The sequence below is a fragment of the Phaseolus vulgaris genome, chromosome 8 (genome assembly GCF_000499845.2).
Source record: "Phaseolus vulgaris cultivar G19833 chromosome 8, P. vulgaris v2.0, whole genome shotgun sequence".
NCBI lineage: Eukaryota > Viridiplantae > Streptophyta > Magnoliopsida > Fabales > Fabaceae > Phaseolus > Phaseolus vulgaris.
In genome coordinates, this window is record NC_023752.2 from 22,631,740 (window position 1) to 22,649,222 (window position 17,483).

General features: G+C 32.7%; 1 protein-coding gene across 1 annotated transcript; it reads left to right on the top strand.

Annotated features, from left to right (window-relative positions):
• The first annotated feature begins 11,579 nt into the window (after positions 1 to 11,579).
• LOC137824199 (pentatricopeptide repeat-containing protein At1g74600, chloroplastic) lies at positions 11,580 to 16,212 on the top strand. The gene is made up of 3 exons (XM_068629720.1): positions 11,580 to 14,864; positions 15,037 to 15,192; positions 15,413 to 16,212. The coding sequence occupies exon 1, from the start codon at positions 11,756 to 11,758 to the stop codon at positions 14,468 to 14,470; it is 2,715 nt and encodes a 904-aa protein (XP_068485821.1). The 5' UTR covers positions 11,580 to 11,755; the 3' UTR covers positions 14,471 to 14,864; positions 15,037 to 15,192; positions 15,413 to 16,212.
• Positions 16,213 to 17,483: the final 1,271 nt, after the last annotated feature.

A 17,483-nucleotide genomic window follows, 5' to 3' on the forward strand; every position in this document is an offset into this window, starting at 1 on the left:
AAGGTATAAGAGCTTATAAAGATGGTAGATATGCATAAGACAACATATTGTAATATTGTATTGAGACTATCACTAGCACAAAATGTATAAACAACTATTTATTTAATGCGGTTTTAGGGTTAGCTGCTGTCATTCAAAACGCGGTGACATTTTTTAAATTAATTTAATTTACGAATGCAGCTATTTGTAATAGCTGCATTATTAAATCAAAACACATGATTTACGAATGCGGCTATTTAAATAGCTGCATTCTTAAATCAATTTTTACCCTAATTTTGAAGCGTGCCACTTACGCTTTCATACTTTCTTTCATTTTGGCACTTCGCGTTTTCTCTTTGTTTCTGCTCTGGTGTTCCTCTCTTTTTCTGCGAGTTTCATTGTGTTCTCGTACCATTGTAAGTTCATTTCGATTCGCTCTCTTTCTTCTTCACCAATGGTTTATAAATTTTTTTCGTTTCACTTATTTGTTTGTTTTCTTGCATTGGCGAAGGGTTTATAATTTTTTTTCGTTTCACTAATTTTGAAGCGCGCCACTTACGCTTTCATACTTTCTTTCTTTTTGGCGCTTCGCGTTTTCTCTTTGTTTCTGCTCTGGTGTTCCTCTCTTTTTCTGCGAGTTTCATTGTGTTCTCGTACCATTGTAAGTTTGTTTCAATTTGCTCTCTTTCTTCTTCACCAATGGTTTATAAATTTTTTTCGTTTCACTTATTTGTTTGCTTTCTTGCATTGGCGAAGGGTTATCTGATGCTTCATTTTTTCTTTTGTTTATGCTCTCGTGCTTACTTTCGTTTTCTACGAGCCTTCATTGTCTTCTCTGTGTCATTGTAAGTTCGTTTCGAGTTCTCTTCTTTGTACCATTGGTTTATATATATATTTTTTCGTTTCTCTCATCTATTTCTTTTCTTGTATTGACGAAGGTTACCACTGTTTCATTGTCTGCTGTTTGGGTTATTGCTATACCATATCTACTTCATTGTTGCTGCTGCCACCACAATTGCTGCCTTAGGGTTTAGGGTTTTAATTTTTTTAAAAATAATTAAATAAGAATGCGGCTAAATAGTCGCACTTGTAAATCTCCGATTTAAGAATGCGTATTGATCAAGTGCGACTATATAGCCGCCCTTATAAATGTAAAATAGCCGCATTCGTCTTTCTGCACTAGTATATAAAGAAACAACATTGATAAACACAATTTTACTAACAATTTAAAGTTTTAATTATTTTTAATTATTATTTGAATGTAATCATATATAAATATATTATTTTAATTAGGATTCATCTAATTGGGTTTATTTGAGTTTTAATTTTTATTTATGTTAATCTTATATTTTAATCGCAATAAACAGTCTAATATTTCCCAAAGTAGACGATTTAACTAGACAATTTAGTGGTTACATGGAGTAGACGGTCTGAAGGAAGCGTCTACCACTGTGTGGGCCTGATCAAGCAAAAGTCCAAGTAACTTCTCTCAATTGAAACGAGAAAGAAAATATGAGTTAAAGAATTAGAGAATAAAATCTATAATATCTCAGAGATAAAATTGAAAGCAAATCCTTTTCAAAATTGTGAAGAAATAGAATCACAACAAAATCTGAATTTTCTAGAAAGTTGGAAACTAAGAAATTTGTAAAGAATATATGGGACACATTATATTTTTGAAATCCTTAGAGACTAAAACCTTTAAAAGCAATGCAAGACTCAAGGAGAAATGAGAGTTTGACACAACGAAACACATTTGAAAAAAAAGAGCATCATAGTTTTCTTAGTTTTCTCTTTTTTATTCTTTGTATTTCTTACGTCTTGACTATGCTAGGAAGGATAAACTCCTTTGAGTTGATTCTCTTGTAATTTCATAATGAATTATGATGTTCTATGCAATTAAAATGTTATGCTTCAATTATCTGACTGCATTGGACAATTTTGTCTCTTTGAGTTTTAATTTCATTTTTGAGAATTGTTTTTGAATGCATATTGATGATTCAATTTTTTCTTTAATTGAACTCTTGTTTAGTTTGCATTATTCTGAACAATATTTTGGACGCAAGATTCAAAAAAGTAAAAGATTAAAAACCTTACGAGTGTTTTACATGGAGATGAGTAAGGTACTGAATAAATTTGTGGATGTATGCTTCATTAATTCGATTCCACTATTTTAGCTTATGCATGTTTGGTCAATTCAATTCTTTTTGGATGATTGAATGCATGATGAAGAATGCATTGTTGAAAAAGCTTGAGAGTCAACTTGGTTCCTTTACTATTTTATAAATGTCTATTTTAATTTTGTGCATAACAATCTTAAACCATTTTTTATCTTTATTGTTATTTCTAATCCTTATGAATTACAAATAAGTTATGACATCTAATTGACTAAATTTGTTATTGGATTCGTTGGAGATGGCTTGGGGTCATCTGACTTTTTCTATACTATCATCTCTTTTGTGTTAGGGTTTAACATTGCATTAGAATGTTTCTACTGAAATCGTTTTAATTTGATTGCTAAACAACAACTATCAAACATATTATACAGTAAATGAAATTTAAAAGCTTGTAGAATTTATCTCCCTTTTGTCATTAGTAACAAAGGGTTTGAATGAAGGTCTACCATCATGGTTGTGGTTTTTGGGTAAGAGGTTGTTCTATTTATTGGGGTGGTGTAGGTTAAGATTGAGGTTGGTTTATTACTTATGGTCAAGTGATGGCCTTTAGAAGCTTTGACATGGACATTTATAGTTGAAAGGAAAAGGTGGAAGTTACCAAGTCAATGATTGCATTTTGATGTTGTTCAAGATCTAAGATAAAAACTTTCTATATCTTCTCTTTGTAGTTGCATGACATCTTTGACTATGAGTTGGACATTGTCAATAATGATAGCAATTTAAGAGGCAATGCTAATAGGTACAATTGGTATGAGAATGCTCTTATAAGGATGGTTGGTCCTAAATTTCCTTCACTTAAAGGTCACAAATGGTGTTGGAAGTAACAACTTCTTCCTTTGCTTTTGCTTTGCTACTTTCACAATAGTTGTAGCAAGATCATAGTTTGTCTCCTTTGTCAACATTGATCAAGTACTCGATGTTAAACTAAATGATTTCTTGCTTTGTACGATTGAAAATGTTGACTATGATCTTGTCTTTAGTGATTGACGCATAAATGTTAGTTCTTGCATAGAAAGGTGACTTTTTAGACAGGTTGAAGAGGTCAACTTGCAAGGAGTAATTTCTCTTCTAGTTAAAGACAATGATTATCATTTTTTTTTTATAAAAGTTACATTTTCATATGTTCAAGAGAAAATCATTAAGCTTTGTTTTTTTTAAAAGACACCAAGGGTAAAGAGATTCAAAATTGAAACTCAACATTTACAAACTTTTCACCTTCTAATATAATATGTTTATGTTATTCATGTGATGAAATTAGACCATTTAATGGTCTTATAACCCTTAAACTCTCTTTATGATGGATAAGGCATAAACACCATATAACAAGAAAATATATTAATTAATCATTCTTTAACAAATTTCTTGCCAAATTGAATTCATATGCGTATCAATCATTGTTCTACAAGGGATTTTGTAAAACCATCATCGTACACATTACAATCTTGCAATTGGTTCTTTATCCATAAAGATTGTGAACACTAACTAGAAATTGATATGTAATTAACTTATGCTAAAGATAAATGAATTTTTCCCTACTTTTTACTTGTCCATGGAACTAAATTTCGTCCCATTAAGTGACATCTTTCACTAGTGTTCTTCCTTTCTATCTTATCTCCCACATAATTTGTGTTCTAATATATTGTTAACTTGAAAGTTTCTTTCTCCTTTAAGCATAAGCTAAGATTAGTAATACACATAAGATAACAAAAAAAATTCTCTTAACTATTGTTATGTGTACTTCCTTCGGATCACCTTAAAAAAAGAGAACATAAAGGTAGACCAAACATAATATTTGGTCTTAACGTTGTTAGTCATAGAAGAGAACCAATCATTTTTGTTTGTAAACAATGTTGACTATTTCCTTAGAGTCACTTTTTGTTCCAAAAGAGGTTGTTAGATGCATTGGTATCTTCATTTCTTTAACATCATCTAATTTAAACTTCTTTAGAATCTTTTTGATGTACTTCATTTGGTGTATGTAAATGAAGTTGTTTACTTGTTTAATTTGCAAACCCAAAAAGAATCTCACTTTTCTAATCATGATAATCTCAAACTCATTCTACACTAGTTGGAGAATTTCTCACACAAAAGATTCACTAGTAGTATCAAATATAATATTGCCTACATAAATTTAAATAATAATAAAATCAAAGAAGTAGTCTTTGCGGAACAAAGTTATGTCTACTTCTCCTCTTGTAAAATCATTTGTTTTTGTAATAAAGGAACTTAAATGTCCATACCAAGTTTGCTTTAAACCATAAAAGGTTTTATTTAGTTTAAAAATATGGTTTAGAAATGTAGCACTCGAAAACCTAAATGATTGTTGTACATAGATGTATTCTTTGATTAGAATATTGAAGAATACACTTTTTTTTACCTCCATTTGATATAACTTCTTTTTATTGTAGGAAATAAATGAAAGAAAAATTTGTATTGTCCTCTAGTCTTGCAACATGAAGGTTGTTGTACATAGACTTATTCTTTTATTAGAACATTGAGGAATGCTCTTTTCTACGTCCACTTACCCTATAGTCTTATAACATGAGTATAAGCTTCATTGTACTCCATACCTTCCTATTGTGACTAACATTTGACTACAAATCTAACCTTATTTCTCACAAACTTAGCTTCTTTATTGAGCTTGTTTCTAAAAACTCACACTCCTATTATAGACTTGTTTGTTTGCATACTTACAAGCTTTCATTCATCATTCTTGAATATAATCTAGTTCTTTTTATATAACCTTCTTTTAGCTCTTGTTGTTTTATGCTTAGTTGACCTTCTTTGGTTGTATATTGGAAATGAAGGTTGATTGATCTTGATGGAATGATGATATTATTTAGACCTTCTTTTAGGTCACTTATGATAACTTCTATTGGGTGATTCTTTATTATGTGTGAGTTTTGTCCATTTGGTTATCGTTCTTACTATTAAATCGTCTTCTGGGCCTACAAACATTTCCTTTTTGTATTGAGGTGTTTTCTTATTTTTTGTGCTTTCCTACAAATTAATTTATGAAAAAAATAATCATTTGGTTTTATTAAAGGATACGGATACCAGAGTTATAGAAAGATCCTAATATTAATTGGGTGTCTTTTCTAATTATCAGTTGTTTCTCTTTATAGAGGTGAATAACCTTTATTTTGTCTTGTGTGTTATGATTCTAGTATTTAATTATTAATTCTTTTCCTCTTTAGTTAAACCTAGAATGAGTGTACTACTTGTATATATTCAGACCATTTGTTTTGATTTGAATAACAAGAAAGAAGAGATATTCATTCTCATATCCTTTGTCTTCAGTTTACTCTTTTGTTTATCTCTGTTCTATTTTGTAATATGGTATCAGAGCTCTGATTAGAGCTTTGGTTGCTACATTTATCTATGGGTGAAGTTGTTGATCCCTCCCAAGATCTTTGTTCACCTTACCATGTTAGTTTATCAGATAATTCATCCTTGAATAGAGTTTACTCTCTCATTACACAACTAGAGAGACAAGTTTTTGGTGATCAATCCAAGGCAATGATTGCTACTAGCAAAGGAGGTTATAATAACAATGCTACGACCTATGGCATGGGTGGTGGATATGGAAGAGGAAGTTATGGAGGAGGATATACTTCCAAAATTTGCAGTTATTGTGGAAAGACAGGGCATACCATTGATACATGTTATAAAAAGTGTGGTTTTCCACCTTATTTCAAATTTAAAAATCAGAACCATCATCAAAGTCATGCAGCCTTTCACAATACAAATTTTAACAATAATGAGCAGAATCATGAAGGTTCAAAGTCAGAAGTGGAGTCTCAACAAATTGGTTTTACTCTTGAGCAGTATCAAACATTGTTAGCTCTTTTACAACAGGTCAAATCCAGTGACAATGTTTCTAGTCAAGTCTCTGTTATTCCTTCCAACATGACAACACAAACTGGTAATAACTCTAATTCTTCTTCTAGTTCTTGGATTATTGATAGTGGTGCTACTGATTACATTTGTTCATCCTTAACTTACTTCACTTCGTATCATCAAATTGATCCTATTTATGTCAAATTACCAAATGGAAATCAAGTCATTGCCAATTATTCTGGAAGTGTTTTTCTCAATCAAAATCATGTCATAAACAATGTTTTGTATATTCCTTGCTTCACTTTTAATCTTCTTTCAGTAACAAAATTGGTTGCTAGACTATCTTGTGTTCTTACCTTTGATTCTAATGGTTGTCACATTCAAGACAAAAACTCCTTGAAAATAATTGGTTCTGCTAAGATGCAAGATAGACTTTATATACTCAGGATCCCATCTTACCAGAAATTTCAAATTAAACCCCTTGAATCTACACACATCATCAATACTGTTAATATCAGTGCTAGTGATCTAGAAACCCTTGGGCATTTTCGATTAGGTCATATTTCAAATAAATGTATTGATGTTATCAAGAATAAATTTCCTTTTGTTAAATATAAAAAATATTTTGTTTGTGATGTTTGTCATTTTGCAAAGCAAAAAAGACTTTCTTTTCCTATTAGTACATCTAAATCGGAAAAATGTTTTGATTTGATTCATGTAGATATTTGGGGACCATACTCAATACCATCAATTCATGGCCATAAATATTTCTTGACCATAGTTGATGACTATTCGAGGTACACATGGATTTTTCTTTTGAAACAAAAATCTGAAGTTGTTAAGGTTTTGGAACATTTTGTTATTTTTGTTCAAACACAGTTTGAGACAACAATAAAAATAATAAGAAGTGATAATGGAACTAAGTTTGTCATGACTAATTTTTTTGTCAGTAAAGGAATAATACATCAAACATCATGTGTCAATACTCCACAACAAAATAGTATAGTTGAAAGGAAACATGGTCATTTATTAGATGTAGCAAGAGCTCTTATTATACAATCTCATTTACCCAAAATTTATTGGTCATATTCTGTGATACATGTTGCGCATATTATAAACATGCTTCCCAACCTGTTTTAAACTATTCTTCTCCTCATGAAATGCTTTTCAAAACTGATGCAGATTTTAATGGATTAAAAATGTTTGGTTCTTTATGTTATGCTATCACTTTGTCAACAAATAGAAGAAAATTTGATCCAAGAGCATCAAAATGTGTTTTTATTGGTTGTCCAAGGGGGACAAAAGGATATATTTTGTTGAATATTCAATCAAGAGAAATTTTTGTGTCTAGGAATGTTGTCTTTTATGAACATATTTTTCCATACCAAAGGGTTCAAAATACTACTAATGAAACTAACAGTCCCGATATTGATGATCAAATTTTGTTTGCTGAAGATCAATCTGTCTTAAGTCAGCCATCACAAGTCATTCTTGAACCTTCTGATAATACACCTTGTTATAATGTTGAAAATAGCAGTGATAATAATTGTGAGTCACAAATTGAGGTTTCAGACGTAGATTGTTCCCATATAGACCAAAACCTCAATGAAAATCATGATATAAAACAAAGTTATGAATCAGATCCATCTGTCCGAATGAGCACAAGAATAAAAAGACCACCTGAGTATTTAAAGGATTATCATTGTAATCTTAATGTTTCCAGTACATCTTCAAGAGTTAAATATCCTTTGAATTCTGTTTTGTCTTATAGCAATTTATCACCTTCTTACAAATCTTTTGTTATGTCTCTTTCTTCACATGTTGAGCCAAACACTTATTCTGAAGCTGTGAAACATGACTGTTGGAGGAAAGTTATACAATGTGAGATATCTGCTTTAGAGTCAAATCAAACTTGGGAGACTGCTCTTCTACCTAAGAACAAAGCTGCCATAGGTTGCAAATGGGTATTCAAAATAAAATATAAGGCTGATGGGACAATTGAAAGGTATAAAGCAAGGTTAGTGGCAAAGGGATATACACAAACAGAAGACATTGACTACCTTGATACTTTCTCTCTAGTAGCAAAGATGACCACCATAAGGTTGCTTCTTTCTTTAGCTTCTATTTATAATTGGGAATTGAAACAATTAGACATAAACAATGCCTTTTTACATGGAGATTTGAAAGAAGATATATACATGGTTGCTCCTCCTAGATTGACTTCTATTCCACCAGGAAAAATTTGTAAACTAAAAAAGGCTTTATATGGTCTTAAGCAAGCTAACAGAGAATGGTTTGCCAAACTGTCATCATTTTTGCTTTCTATGGGATATACTCAATCTATGAATGATCATTCCTTGTTCATTAATTCTTCTGAAGGATCTTTTACAGCATTATTGTTATATGTGGATGATATAATATTGACAGGAAATGATAAAGAAAAGATTGCTCGAATCAAACAAGCCTTGGATCAGACATTCAAGATTAAAGATCTTGGGAATTTAAGATATTTTCTTGGTCTAGAAGTAGCAAGAAGTAAGACAAGAATAATGGTAAATCAAAGGAAATATGCATTGGAATTATTAACAGATGCAGGTCTTTTAGCCTGCAAACCTGCACCCACTCCTATTGATAATATGAGAAATTCTCTTCTACTAGAAGTGTTCCTTTCACAGATATTCAAGCCTACAGAAGATTGATTGGAAGACTTATGTATCTCACCAATACCCGACCTGACATAACATTTTCTGTGCAACAACTTTCTCAATTTCTTGCTAAGCCTACAATTGCTCACTATAATGTAGCGATTAGAATTCTCAGATATATCAAAGGGGCTCCAAGTCTTGGTCTATTTTTCTCTTCCACTACCTCTGTTCATCTGAAAGCCTTTTGTGATAGTGATTGGGGCACCTGTAGTGATTCAAGACAATCAGTGACTGGTTTTAGTGTGTATCTTGGGAATTCTCTCATATCTTGGAAATCAGAGAAGCAAGGAATAATATCAAAGAGTTCTTGTGAAGCTGAATACAGGGCAATGGCCACAGTTACATGTGAAATTCAATGGCTAACTTATCTTCTTCAAGATTTCAAAGTTCCTTTTAAGCAACCATCTCTTTTATACTGTGACAATGACTCAACAAGATACATTGCAGCAAATTCAGTGTTTCACGAGCATACAAAACATATAGAAATAGATTGTCACGTGGTCCGGGAAAAATTAAAGAAGGGTCTCATCCATTTGTTTCTCATTTCCACCACCGAGCAACTGACTGATATTTATACCAAAGCTTTAAGTCCTCAATCTTTTAAGAATATTTGTTCCAAGTTGGGTCTCATCAATATTTGCTCCCCAGCTTGTGGCGGGGTATTAAAGGATACGGATACCAGAGTTATAGTAGGATCCTAATATTAATTGTATGTCTTTTCTAATTATCAGTTGTTTCTCTTTATAGAGGTGAATAACCTTTATTTTGTCTTGTGTGTTATGATTCTAGTATTTAATTATTAATTCTTTTCCTCTTTAGTTAAACCTAGAATGAGTGTACTGCTTGATATATTCAGACCATTTGTTTTGATTTGAATAACATGTAAGAAGAGATATTCATTCTCATATCCTTTGTCTTCGTCTTCAGTTTACTTTTTTTTTCATCTCTGTTCTCTTTTGTTCATCTCTGTTTTATTTTGTAATAGGTTTCGATAATTTCCTATTAGAATTATAGTCATTGAATCTTGCATGAATGACTTCTTCAACAATAAATATTCTAGAGTTATAGATTTTGCAAGCCTAAAATATTTCATAATATTCAAGCAAGATATTACTTATTGAATCAATTTTTCCAAAACTTTTCTTGGTATTTAAGATAAACAATAAAATCCAAAAGGATGAAAATAAGATATGTTTAATATTTTACCTTTCCACAGTTCATAAACAGTTCAAAATAAAATCTATTTTACAAAATAACAAGTCATATCGACTACTTTAACCCATAAATGTTTAGGGCATAAGTTTATCATTTGAACTATTTTTTGTAAAGATTTAAACTCTAAAAATTTATTTCTTTTCTCCACAACATTTTGGTTTAAGTATTATTGAAGTTGAAAATTTATGGTTAATGTCATGTTTTTCTCAAAATGCTTGAACATTTTTATTTTCAAATTCACTTCCATGATCATTTCTAATTAGGACAATAAACATTTTTTTTTACATTTTTATTTTCAAACTCACTTTCATAATCATTTCTAACTAGAACAATAGATAAATATTTTTTATTTATTTTGAACATGTTTACAAAATTTACAGAAGATTTTGAAAGTTTTGTAGGTTAAGAATTGCAAAATTTCTTTATTATATACATTATGAATATTAAGTTATCTAATCAAATTTACTTATTGAAAATTCTCTAATTACACAATTTCACAAACTTAGTTTATATAATTAATATATATTTTAAACACACGTAAACCAATATTTTAACATGAAATTAGTTTAATATTTAATTATATTTATTAATTGTAAACAAGAGATCATTTAATATTATAAACTATTAATGGATAATTGGAGCAAATCGATCCATGGAAGACCTGCTAATTGGGACAAATCAATTCTTGAATGATCTCATTTAATTTTAATGATATTTACGGGAATAACGACTAATCATTAGCGAGGAGCAATGTTGAAAGGAAATAGGAGGAGACATTTTTCTCATTAAACTCTTTAACGAGAACAAAGATAAATGCTACAATTTAATAGGATTGTGAGGTTATACCGATTTTGATAAATGAAATAAAAAATTAATTAAAACTTTTGAGATCAAACGGTGGTAAAAAAAAAAAAACTGCTTCAAACTAAACACAAAAGAAAGGGTCATAACTCATACGTTTCTAAAATTTAAGATTAGAAAAAAAATGAGTTGTTTACAAAGCAAGATTAATGGACAACCCGTTTAAATTTCTAGCATTTAATACTTAAATTATAAACTGTGAATAAAACACTAAAAATCGTATCCAACAAATCCTAACTATTTGTTATTAATAATTGTAGTTAAAACAATAAAAAATCTAAATACCTAATTTAGTGGAATTATAAGTTGACTAGATTTCTTTAGTACATCTTTTATTGAATAAATTTTTTAGTACATCTTTTAATTGAATAAATTTTTTAGTAAATAAAAATAATTTTTATTTAATGAAATAAATAATTGAATAGTTTTTCTTTATTTCAAAATAATTAAGTAATTTATTTTTTTTAAAAGTAGCAATTATATAATTTTTTTGATATTATTTTTATTAAATTATATTATTTTTAATTATTTATTTGCAAAATAATAAAATTACAAAAATAATAAAACTATAAAAGTAATAAAATTACAAAAGTAATAAAATTATAAAAATCATAAAATTGTATATGGTTTAATATAATGAAAATGTGAATACATATTTGCAAATTGTAACTAAAAAGAAATACAATTGTTAAAGCCCTAAACGCTAAACTAAAATATAGAAAATTTTCTGGAAGCTAAAATTTGAGCGGGAAATGCACCTTTGAGAGCTTTCATAAATTGTATAGATTGCAAATAAAGAATTGTTCTAATCCTATTTCTAGCTTTTATGATTTGCCATTGGAATGTTTAACCGTATCATGCTTTTCAGTTTTGGATTTGAATTTTTGATTCATTGTTTGCTTGATAATTACTGAGAATGTAAATTTCTCAGATCATTAAACTAGAATTTCAGGAAGAGACTCTGCCATTATAGTGGATATGGTGATGATGTTCTGCCCCTCACGTATGATCCTTATGAATTATCTAATCCATAAAAACTTCAACTGGAAAAGTTCACAACTTGCTTACAGATTCTCCTCTTCCCTCGCTTTTGTACAATACCCATTTGGTTCATGTGCAAAACATGAAGAGAAGTCCTCATTTTCCAACCCACTTGGGTTCTTACGTGATTACAAGTTTTCAGGGAAGCACAGTGTTAGGAACACGGAAATCTTCCATGCCCATTTGCTTAAAACTTGTGATTTACAATCCGATATCTTCTCGATGAACTCTTTGCTCGATTGGTACTGCAAATCTGATGACATGTTTATTGCCTACAAGCTGTTTGATACAATTGCTCTTCCAAATCTTGTTTCTTGGAATATCATGATTTCAGGTTATGACCATAATTCAATGTTTGAGAAGTCATTGGAGATGTTTCGTAGAATGCATTTTCGTGGTGTTGAGCCTGATGAGTTTAGCTATGGAAGTGTTCTTTCAGCCTGTAGTGCTCTGCGAGCTCCAATATTTGGCAAGCAAGTTTATTCACTTGTAACGAAGAATGGCTTTCTTTCCAGTGGTTACGTTCAGACTCGAATGGTGGATTTGTTTTCAAAAAATTGCAACTTTAAGGAGGCTTTAAGGTTTTTCTATGATGCTTCGCGTGATAATGTGGCATGTTGGAATGCTATTATTTCCGTGGCAATTAAAAGTGGAGAAAGCTGGGTTGCTTTGAACCTTTTTCGCCAAATGCACCATGCATCTGTTATGCCAAATAGTTATACATTTCCAAGCCTTTTAATAGCCTGTGGTGCTCTTAAAGAGTTGCATATTGGGAGAGGAGTTCATGGGCGGGCAATCAAATGTGGTGCAACAGATGTCTTTGTGGAGACTTCTATTGTTGATTTCTATGCAAAATTTGGATGTATGAGTGAAGCTTTTAGTCAATTTTCCCAAATGCAAGTTCACAATGTGGTCTCCTGGACTGCAATCATTTCTGGATTTGTGCAAGAGGATGATATTATTTTTGCACTAAAGCTTTTCAAAAATATGAGAGCAATAGGGCAGGAAATAAATAGCTATACTGTCACTAGTGTACTTTCTGCATGTGCTAAACCTGGGATGATTAAGGAGGCAGGCGAAATGCATTCGTTGGTATTAAAATTAGGAATGAATTTGGATCCTAAGGTTGGAGCTGCTTTGATCCATATGTATGCAAAAGTAGGAGAACTTGGACTTTCCGAGTTAGCCTTTAGTGAGATTAAAAATATAAAGGATCAGTGCACATGGGCAGCCATGTTGTATTCTTTTGCACAGAACCTAAATTCTAAAAGGGCAGTTGAGTTATTCCTTTTAATGTTAGGAGAAGGCGTGAAACCTGATGAGTATTGCATTAGTAGTGTGTTAAGTATTATGAACTGCTTATGTCTAGGGTCACAGATAAATGGTTACGCTTTGAAGTCTGGGTTGGTTGCTGATGTTTCTGTTGGCTGTTCACTTTTAACAATGTACTCAAAGTGTGGTTGTTTAGAAGAATCTTATAAAGTTTTTCAGCAAATTCCTGTCAAAGACAATGTTTCATGGTCCTCCATGATTTCTGGTTTTGCAGAGCATGGGTGTGCATATCGATCTCTTCAGCTATTTAAAGAAATGCTATATCAAGAAATTGAACCTGATAACATAACCTTAACCTCCGCTCTAGCTGCATGTTCTGATCTTTGTTTCTTAAAGACAGGTAAAGAAATTCATGGTTATGCTTTCCGTTTAGGAATAGGAACAAACATAGTTATTGGTGGAGCACTTGTAAACATGTATTCAAAATGTGGAAGCTTGAACTTAGCAAGGACAGTGTTTGATATGCTGCCACAAAAGGATGCGTTTGCTCTTTCTTCCTTGGTTTCGGGTTATGCTCAAAAGGGTCTAATTGAAGAGTCACTTTCGTTATTCTGTGATATGTGCCAAACTGATATAACAGTTGATGCCTTCACAATTTCATCCATTCTTGGGGCTGCTGCAGTTTTGTATCGGTCAGACATTGGAGCACAACTTCACGCTTACGTTGAAAAATTGGGCTTACAAGCAGATGTATCTATTGGTAGTTCACTAGTGACAATGTACTCAAAATGTGGAAGTATCGAGGATTGTCAGAAAGCATTTGTTGACGCTGAGAAGCCTGATCTTATAGGTTGGACATCCATCATAGTGAGCTATGCTCAACATGGTAAGGGTGCAGAGGCTTTGGCTGCTTATGAACTTATGAGAAAAGAAGGCGTCCAACCTGATGCAGTTACTTTTGTTGGGATTCTGTTAGCATGTAGTCATAGTGGGCTGGTTGAAGAAGCCTTCTTTTATCTCAATTCAATGTGTCAAGACTACAATATTAAGCCAGGTTATCGTCATTATGCTTGTCTTGTTGATCTTCTTGGTCGATCAGGTAGACTGAGGGAGGCTGAAAGTTTCATTAACAAAATGCTTGTTGAGCCCGATGCTTTAATATGGGGAACTTTGCTTGCTGCTTGCAAGGTCCATGGTGATTTTGAGCTTGGCCAGCTAGCAGCCAAAAAGATATTGGAATTGGGGCCAAGTGATGCTGGAGTGTATGTGTCATTTTCAAATATCTGTGCAGATGTAGGACAGTGGGAAGAAGTCACAAAGATTAGAAACTCATTGAAGAGAACAGGGATGAAGAAGGAGCTAGGTTGGAGCCTTTTGTGAAGAGCTATGAATATTATGTCATGATTGGTGACTCTTAATTGCTACTAAACTGGTCTGTTGAATTCCTTACATAAACATGTGGGAAAAAAATGGTGAGTTTGACATCTGAAGACTAGAATGACCATTCTGGATGATGCTAGATGCACAGTTTTCATCTTAAGAAATGTCAAAATATACTGATACAGCCATAATGTTATATTCAATTGCAAGTACTTTTACAATCCAGATGCATAGATATGCAAGGAAACACAACTTGGCATTTGTATCCCATTTTATGGCCACATTGAACCGACTTTTTGCACTTGGGAGGCATCATATGCAAAATGATCAAATTGTTGTGCAAAACTGCTATGTTGTAACATTGCCTGGAGAGTTTCTATGGTGCATAATGCAGGTGAAATGATATTAAGCATACGGTTAGAATATTAGGATTCTTATCTAACTGTTTTAGGATTGCTGTTCTTATCTGCAGTAGTCAATTTTCCATGAACATACGCTTTAAGTTTTCATTGATTATTATGTGGGCCTACGGGGTATAATGGTTTTGTTGCTTGTATAACTTGCAGGTGGAATTGCAAGGTCAGATAGCTTCACTGATTGGATTTTGGGTTTAAAATTATCCCATGATTTTGGTGCTTATTAATGTGACAGTCATTAAGTAATTGGTGATTATTAGGCGCAATGCTAATGGCACTAAGGAGCATGATGGAAACACTTTCAAGGTACCAAAATTACCAACTGCATTAAGTTCATATAAAAACTTCGATATGAATACGATCTCGGGAATTCATCTAGATTTGGTAAATTTTTCAGCTGTTCCACTGAAGAGCTACGAACCTTAAATACTATAGGAAAATCATATCAAATGTAAAAACTGTAGGAAAGATCTTTTGTGTAGCTTTTACTTAGCTCATAACTAGTTAGTCCTTGTATATTTTGCAGGCCTACTTGCAACTATTTGTGACCCTAGCAGGGCCTAAAAGCCTTGATTCCTATATGCTAATGATGCTATGCTGGTGGCTGTTCTGCTGTGCCACCCAGGAATCTCCTGCTACATTGCCTGAAAGATTGCAACTTCTAATGAAGAGATTGTTGTTGTAGTGTGGGTGCAAGTCTAGCAACTGCAAAAATCTTACAAAATTTTGCACCCATAGGATGCATCAAATTTATAGTGATTTGTTGGGATCCCCAAATGTTGTTCATCTTGTTTCCATAATTGTCATGAAATAAAGAAGAACTAAAAATGAAAAGACCAAGAACAACTCATCTTTGAAGAACCTATGCTCATGATACCAAATGATGGCAAATTCATGAAACTCTTCTTAGAATCATGTGAAAGATGGTGCGGAAGCCATGGATGTGTATGTGCAAGATCCTCCTAGGAGCTATGGTGATCTTGAAGGTGCATGATATGTATGGAAGTAGGGAGGTTCGGCCAGCCCTATGGTAAGTGAGGAAGATGAAGATTAGAGCCTAGAAACTAGGTAGAAGCAAAGCATGACACAATGTTGGCAGCATAACTTTACTCACAATGATCTTGCAATACATGAGGTTGGCTCCTCCTTTTATAGGCTAAGGAGGACCAGATTTGATGACCTAAATGCTACACAAATGTAAGCCAAATGAAATGTAAATGTGAAGCACATGGGTGCACATGGTCCTTTATTAGTAAAGGCTTCTAGAAACCTTTAGCTAATCAAGGTTAATGCTTCCTTAATTCTAATGTGCAGAAAATTAAACAATTGTCCACATGGTTATGCTATTTACACCTCATTTAAAGCTAAACTACACTTGATGGGCCTTCACGGAATATGTGCTATTAGGCCTTTTTTCCATTCATAGCTTGATCCAAGTCTTCTTGTTCTAGACGCTCTTGGCTTGGTCTTAGACGCTCCTAGCTTGATATGCTCCTAGCTTGGTCTTAGATGCTCCTAGCTTGGTCTTAGACGCTCCTAGCTTGGTCTTAGACGCTCTTAGCTTGATCTTTAGACGCTCCTAGCTTGGTCTAGATGCTCTTGCCTTGGGGTCTAGACGTTCTTGACTTGGCTCTTGCCTTTCATGGAAGGGTGTACTTGGCCCTCTTCCATCAGATGCTATCTCAACGAACTAGAGGTCAGGACAAAATTTATTTAGATTTTTTTCAAATTCATTTAAAATAGATTAAATCCATTTTGTTAATTAGATTAAATTTCATGTGGGATCGACCTGATATGGAATCAACTCAACTCAACCCCAGTCGACTGACTCGAGCTGTCTTAGGCCAACTTAGCTCAACTCGACCTAGCCCAGACCGACTTGGCTCAGCCTAGCCCGAACCGACTAAGCTTAACTTGGGCCATTCCAACTTGGCTCAACCTGGACCTGGGTTTAATTGGCTCGTCCTACGCTCAGGTCGACTTGACTCGACTTAGGTGTGGGCCGACTCGGTACAACCTGGGCCTGGGCTGACTTAACTCGACTTGGGCTCGAGTTGACTCAGCTTGACATGGACCCACGCCAACTCGACTTCACCTACGTCTCGACCTAGGCTCGGACCAACATGACTCAGCCGAGTCGAGTCAGCTCGACATGGACTCGGACCAACTCAAAATCGAACCCAAAACACATGTTGAATAATTCAAAAATTTATCCCATCTATATTTTATCCAAATTCAATTAAATAAATTATACTTAAAATTTAAAAATATGAATTTGAAATAAATCCATTTAAATGGATTTAAAAGTAATATAAATTTAAATAAGTATGAATTGGATTTTGCAATTTGAATTTTGATTTATTTATCATCATCTTTACGAGAAGACCTGTATATGTTACAAAGTGGTTACTTCACTCATAACTTGTGGGATGTGTCTATCGTGTTTCGATCAATAATTACTTGCATGTGCAAAATTCTGTCACGCACACTGTTATAAACAATAATTTCTTAAAACTAAAACAATTGTTTATATAAAGAACTCTTTAATTTGAAAAAACTTATACGTACACGACTCTTATTAAAATATTACTTTTATT

Excerpts from the sequence above, each read along its gene's own strand:
- LOC137824199 (XM_068629720.1), top strand. The coding sequence starts at position 11,756 with ATGGTGATGATGTTCTGCCCCTCACGTATGATCCTTATGAATTATCTA.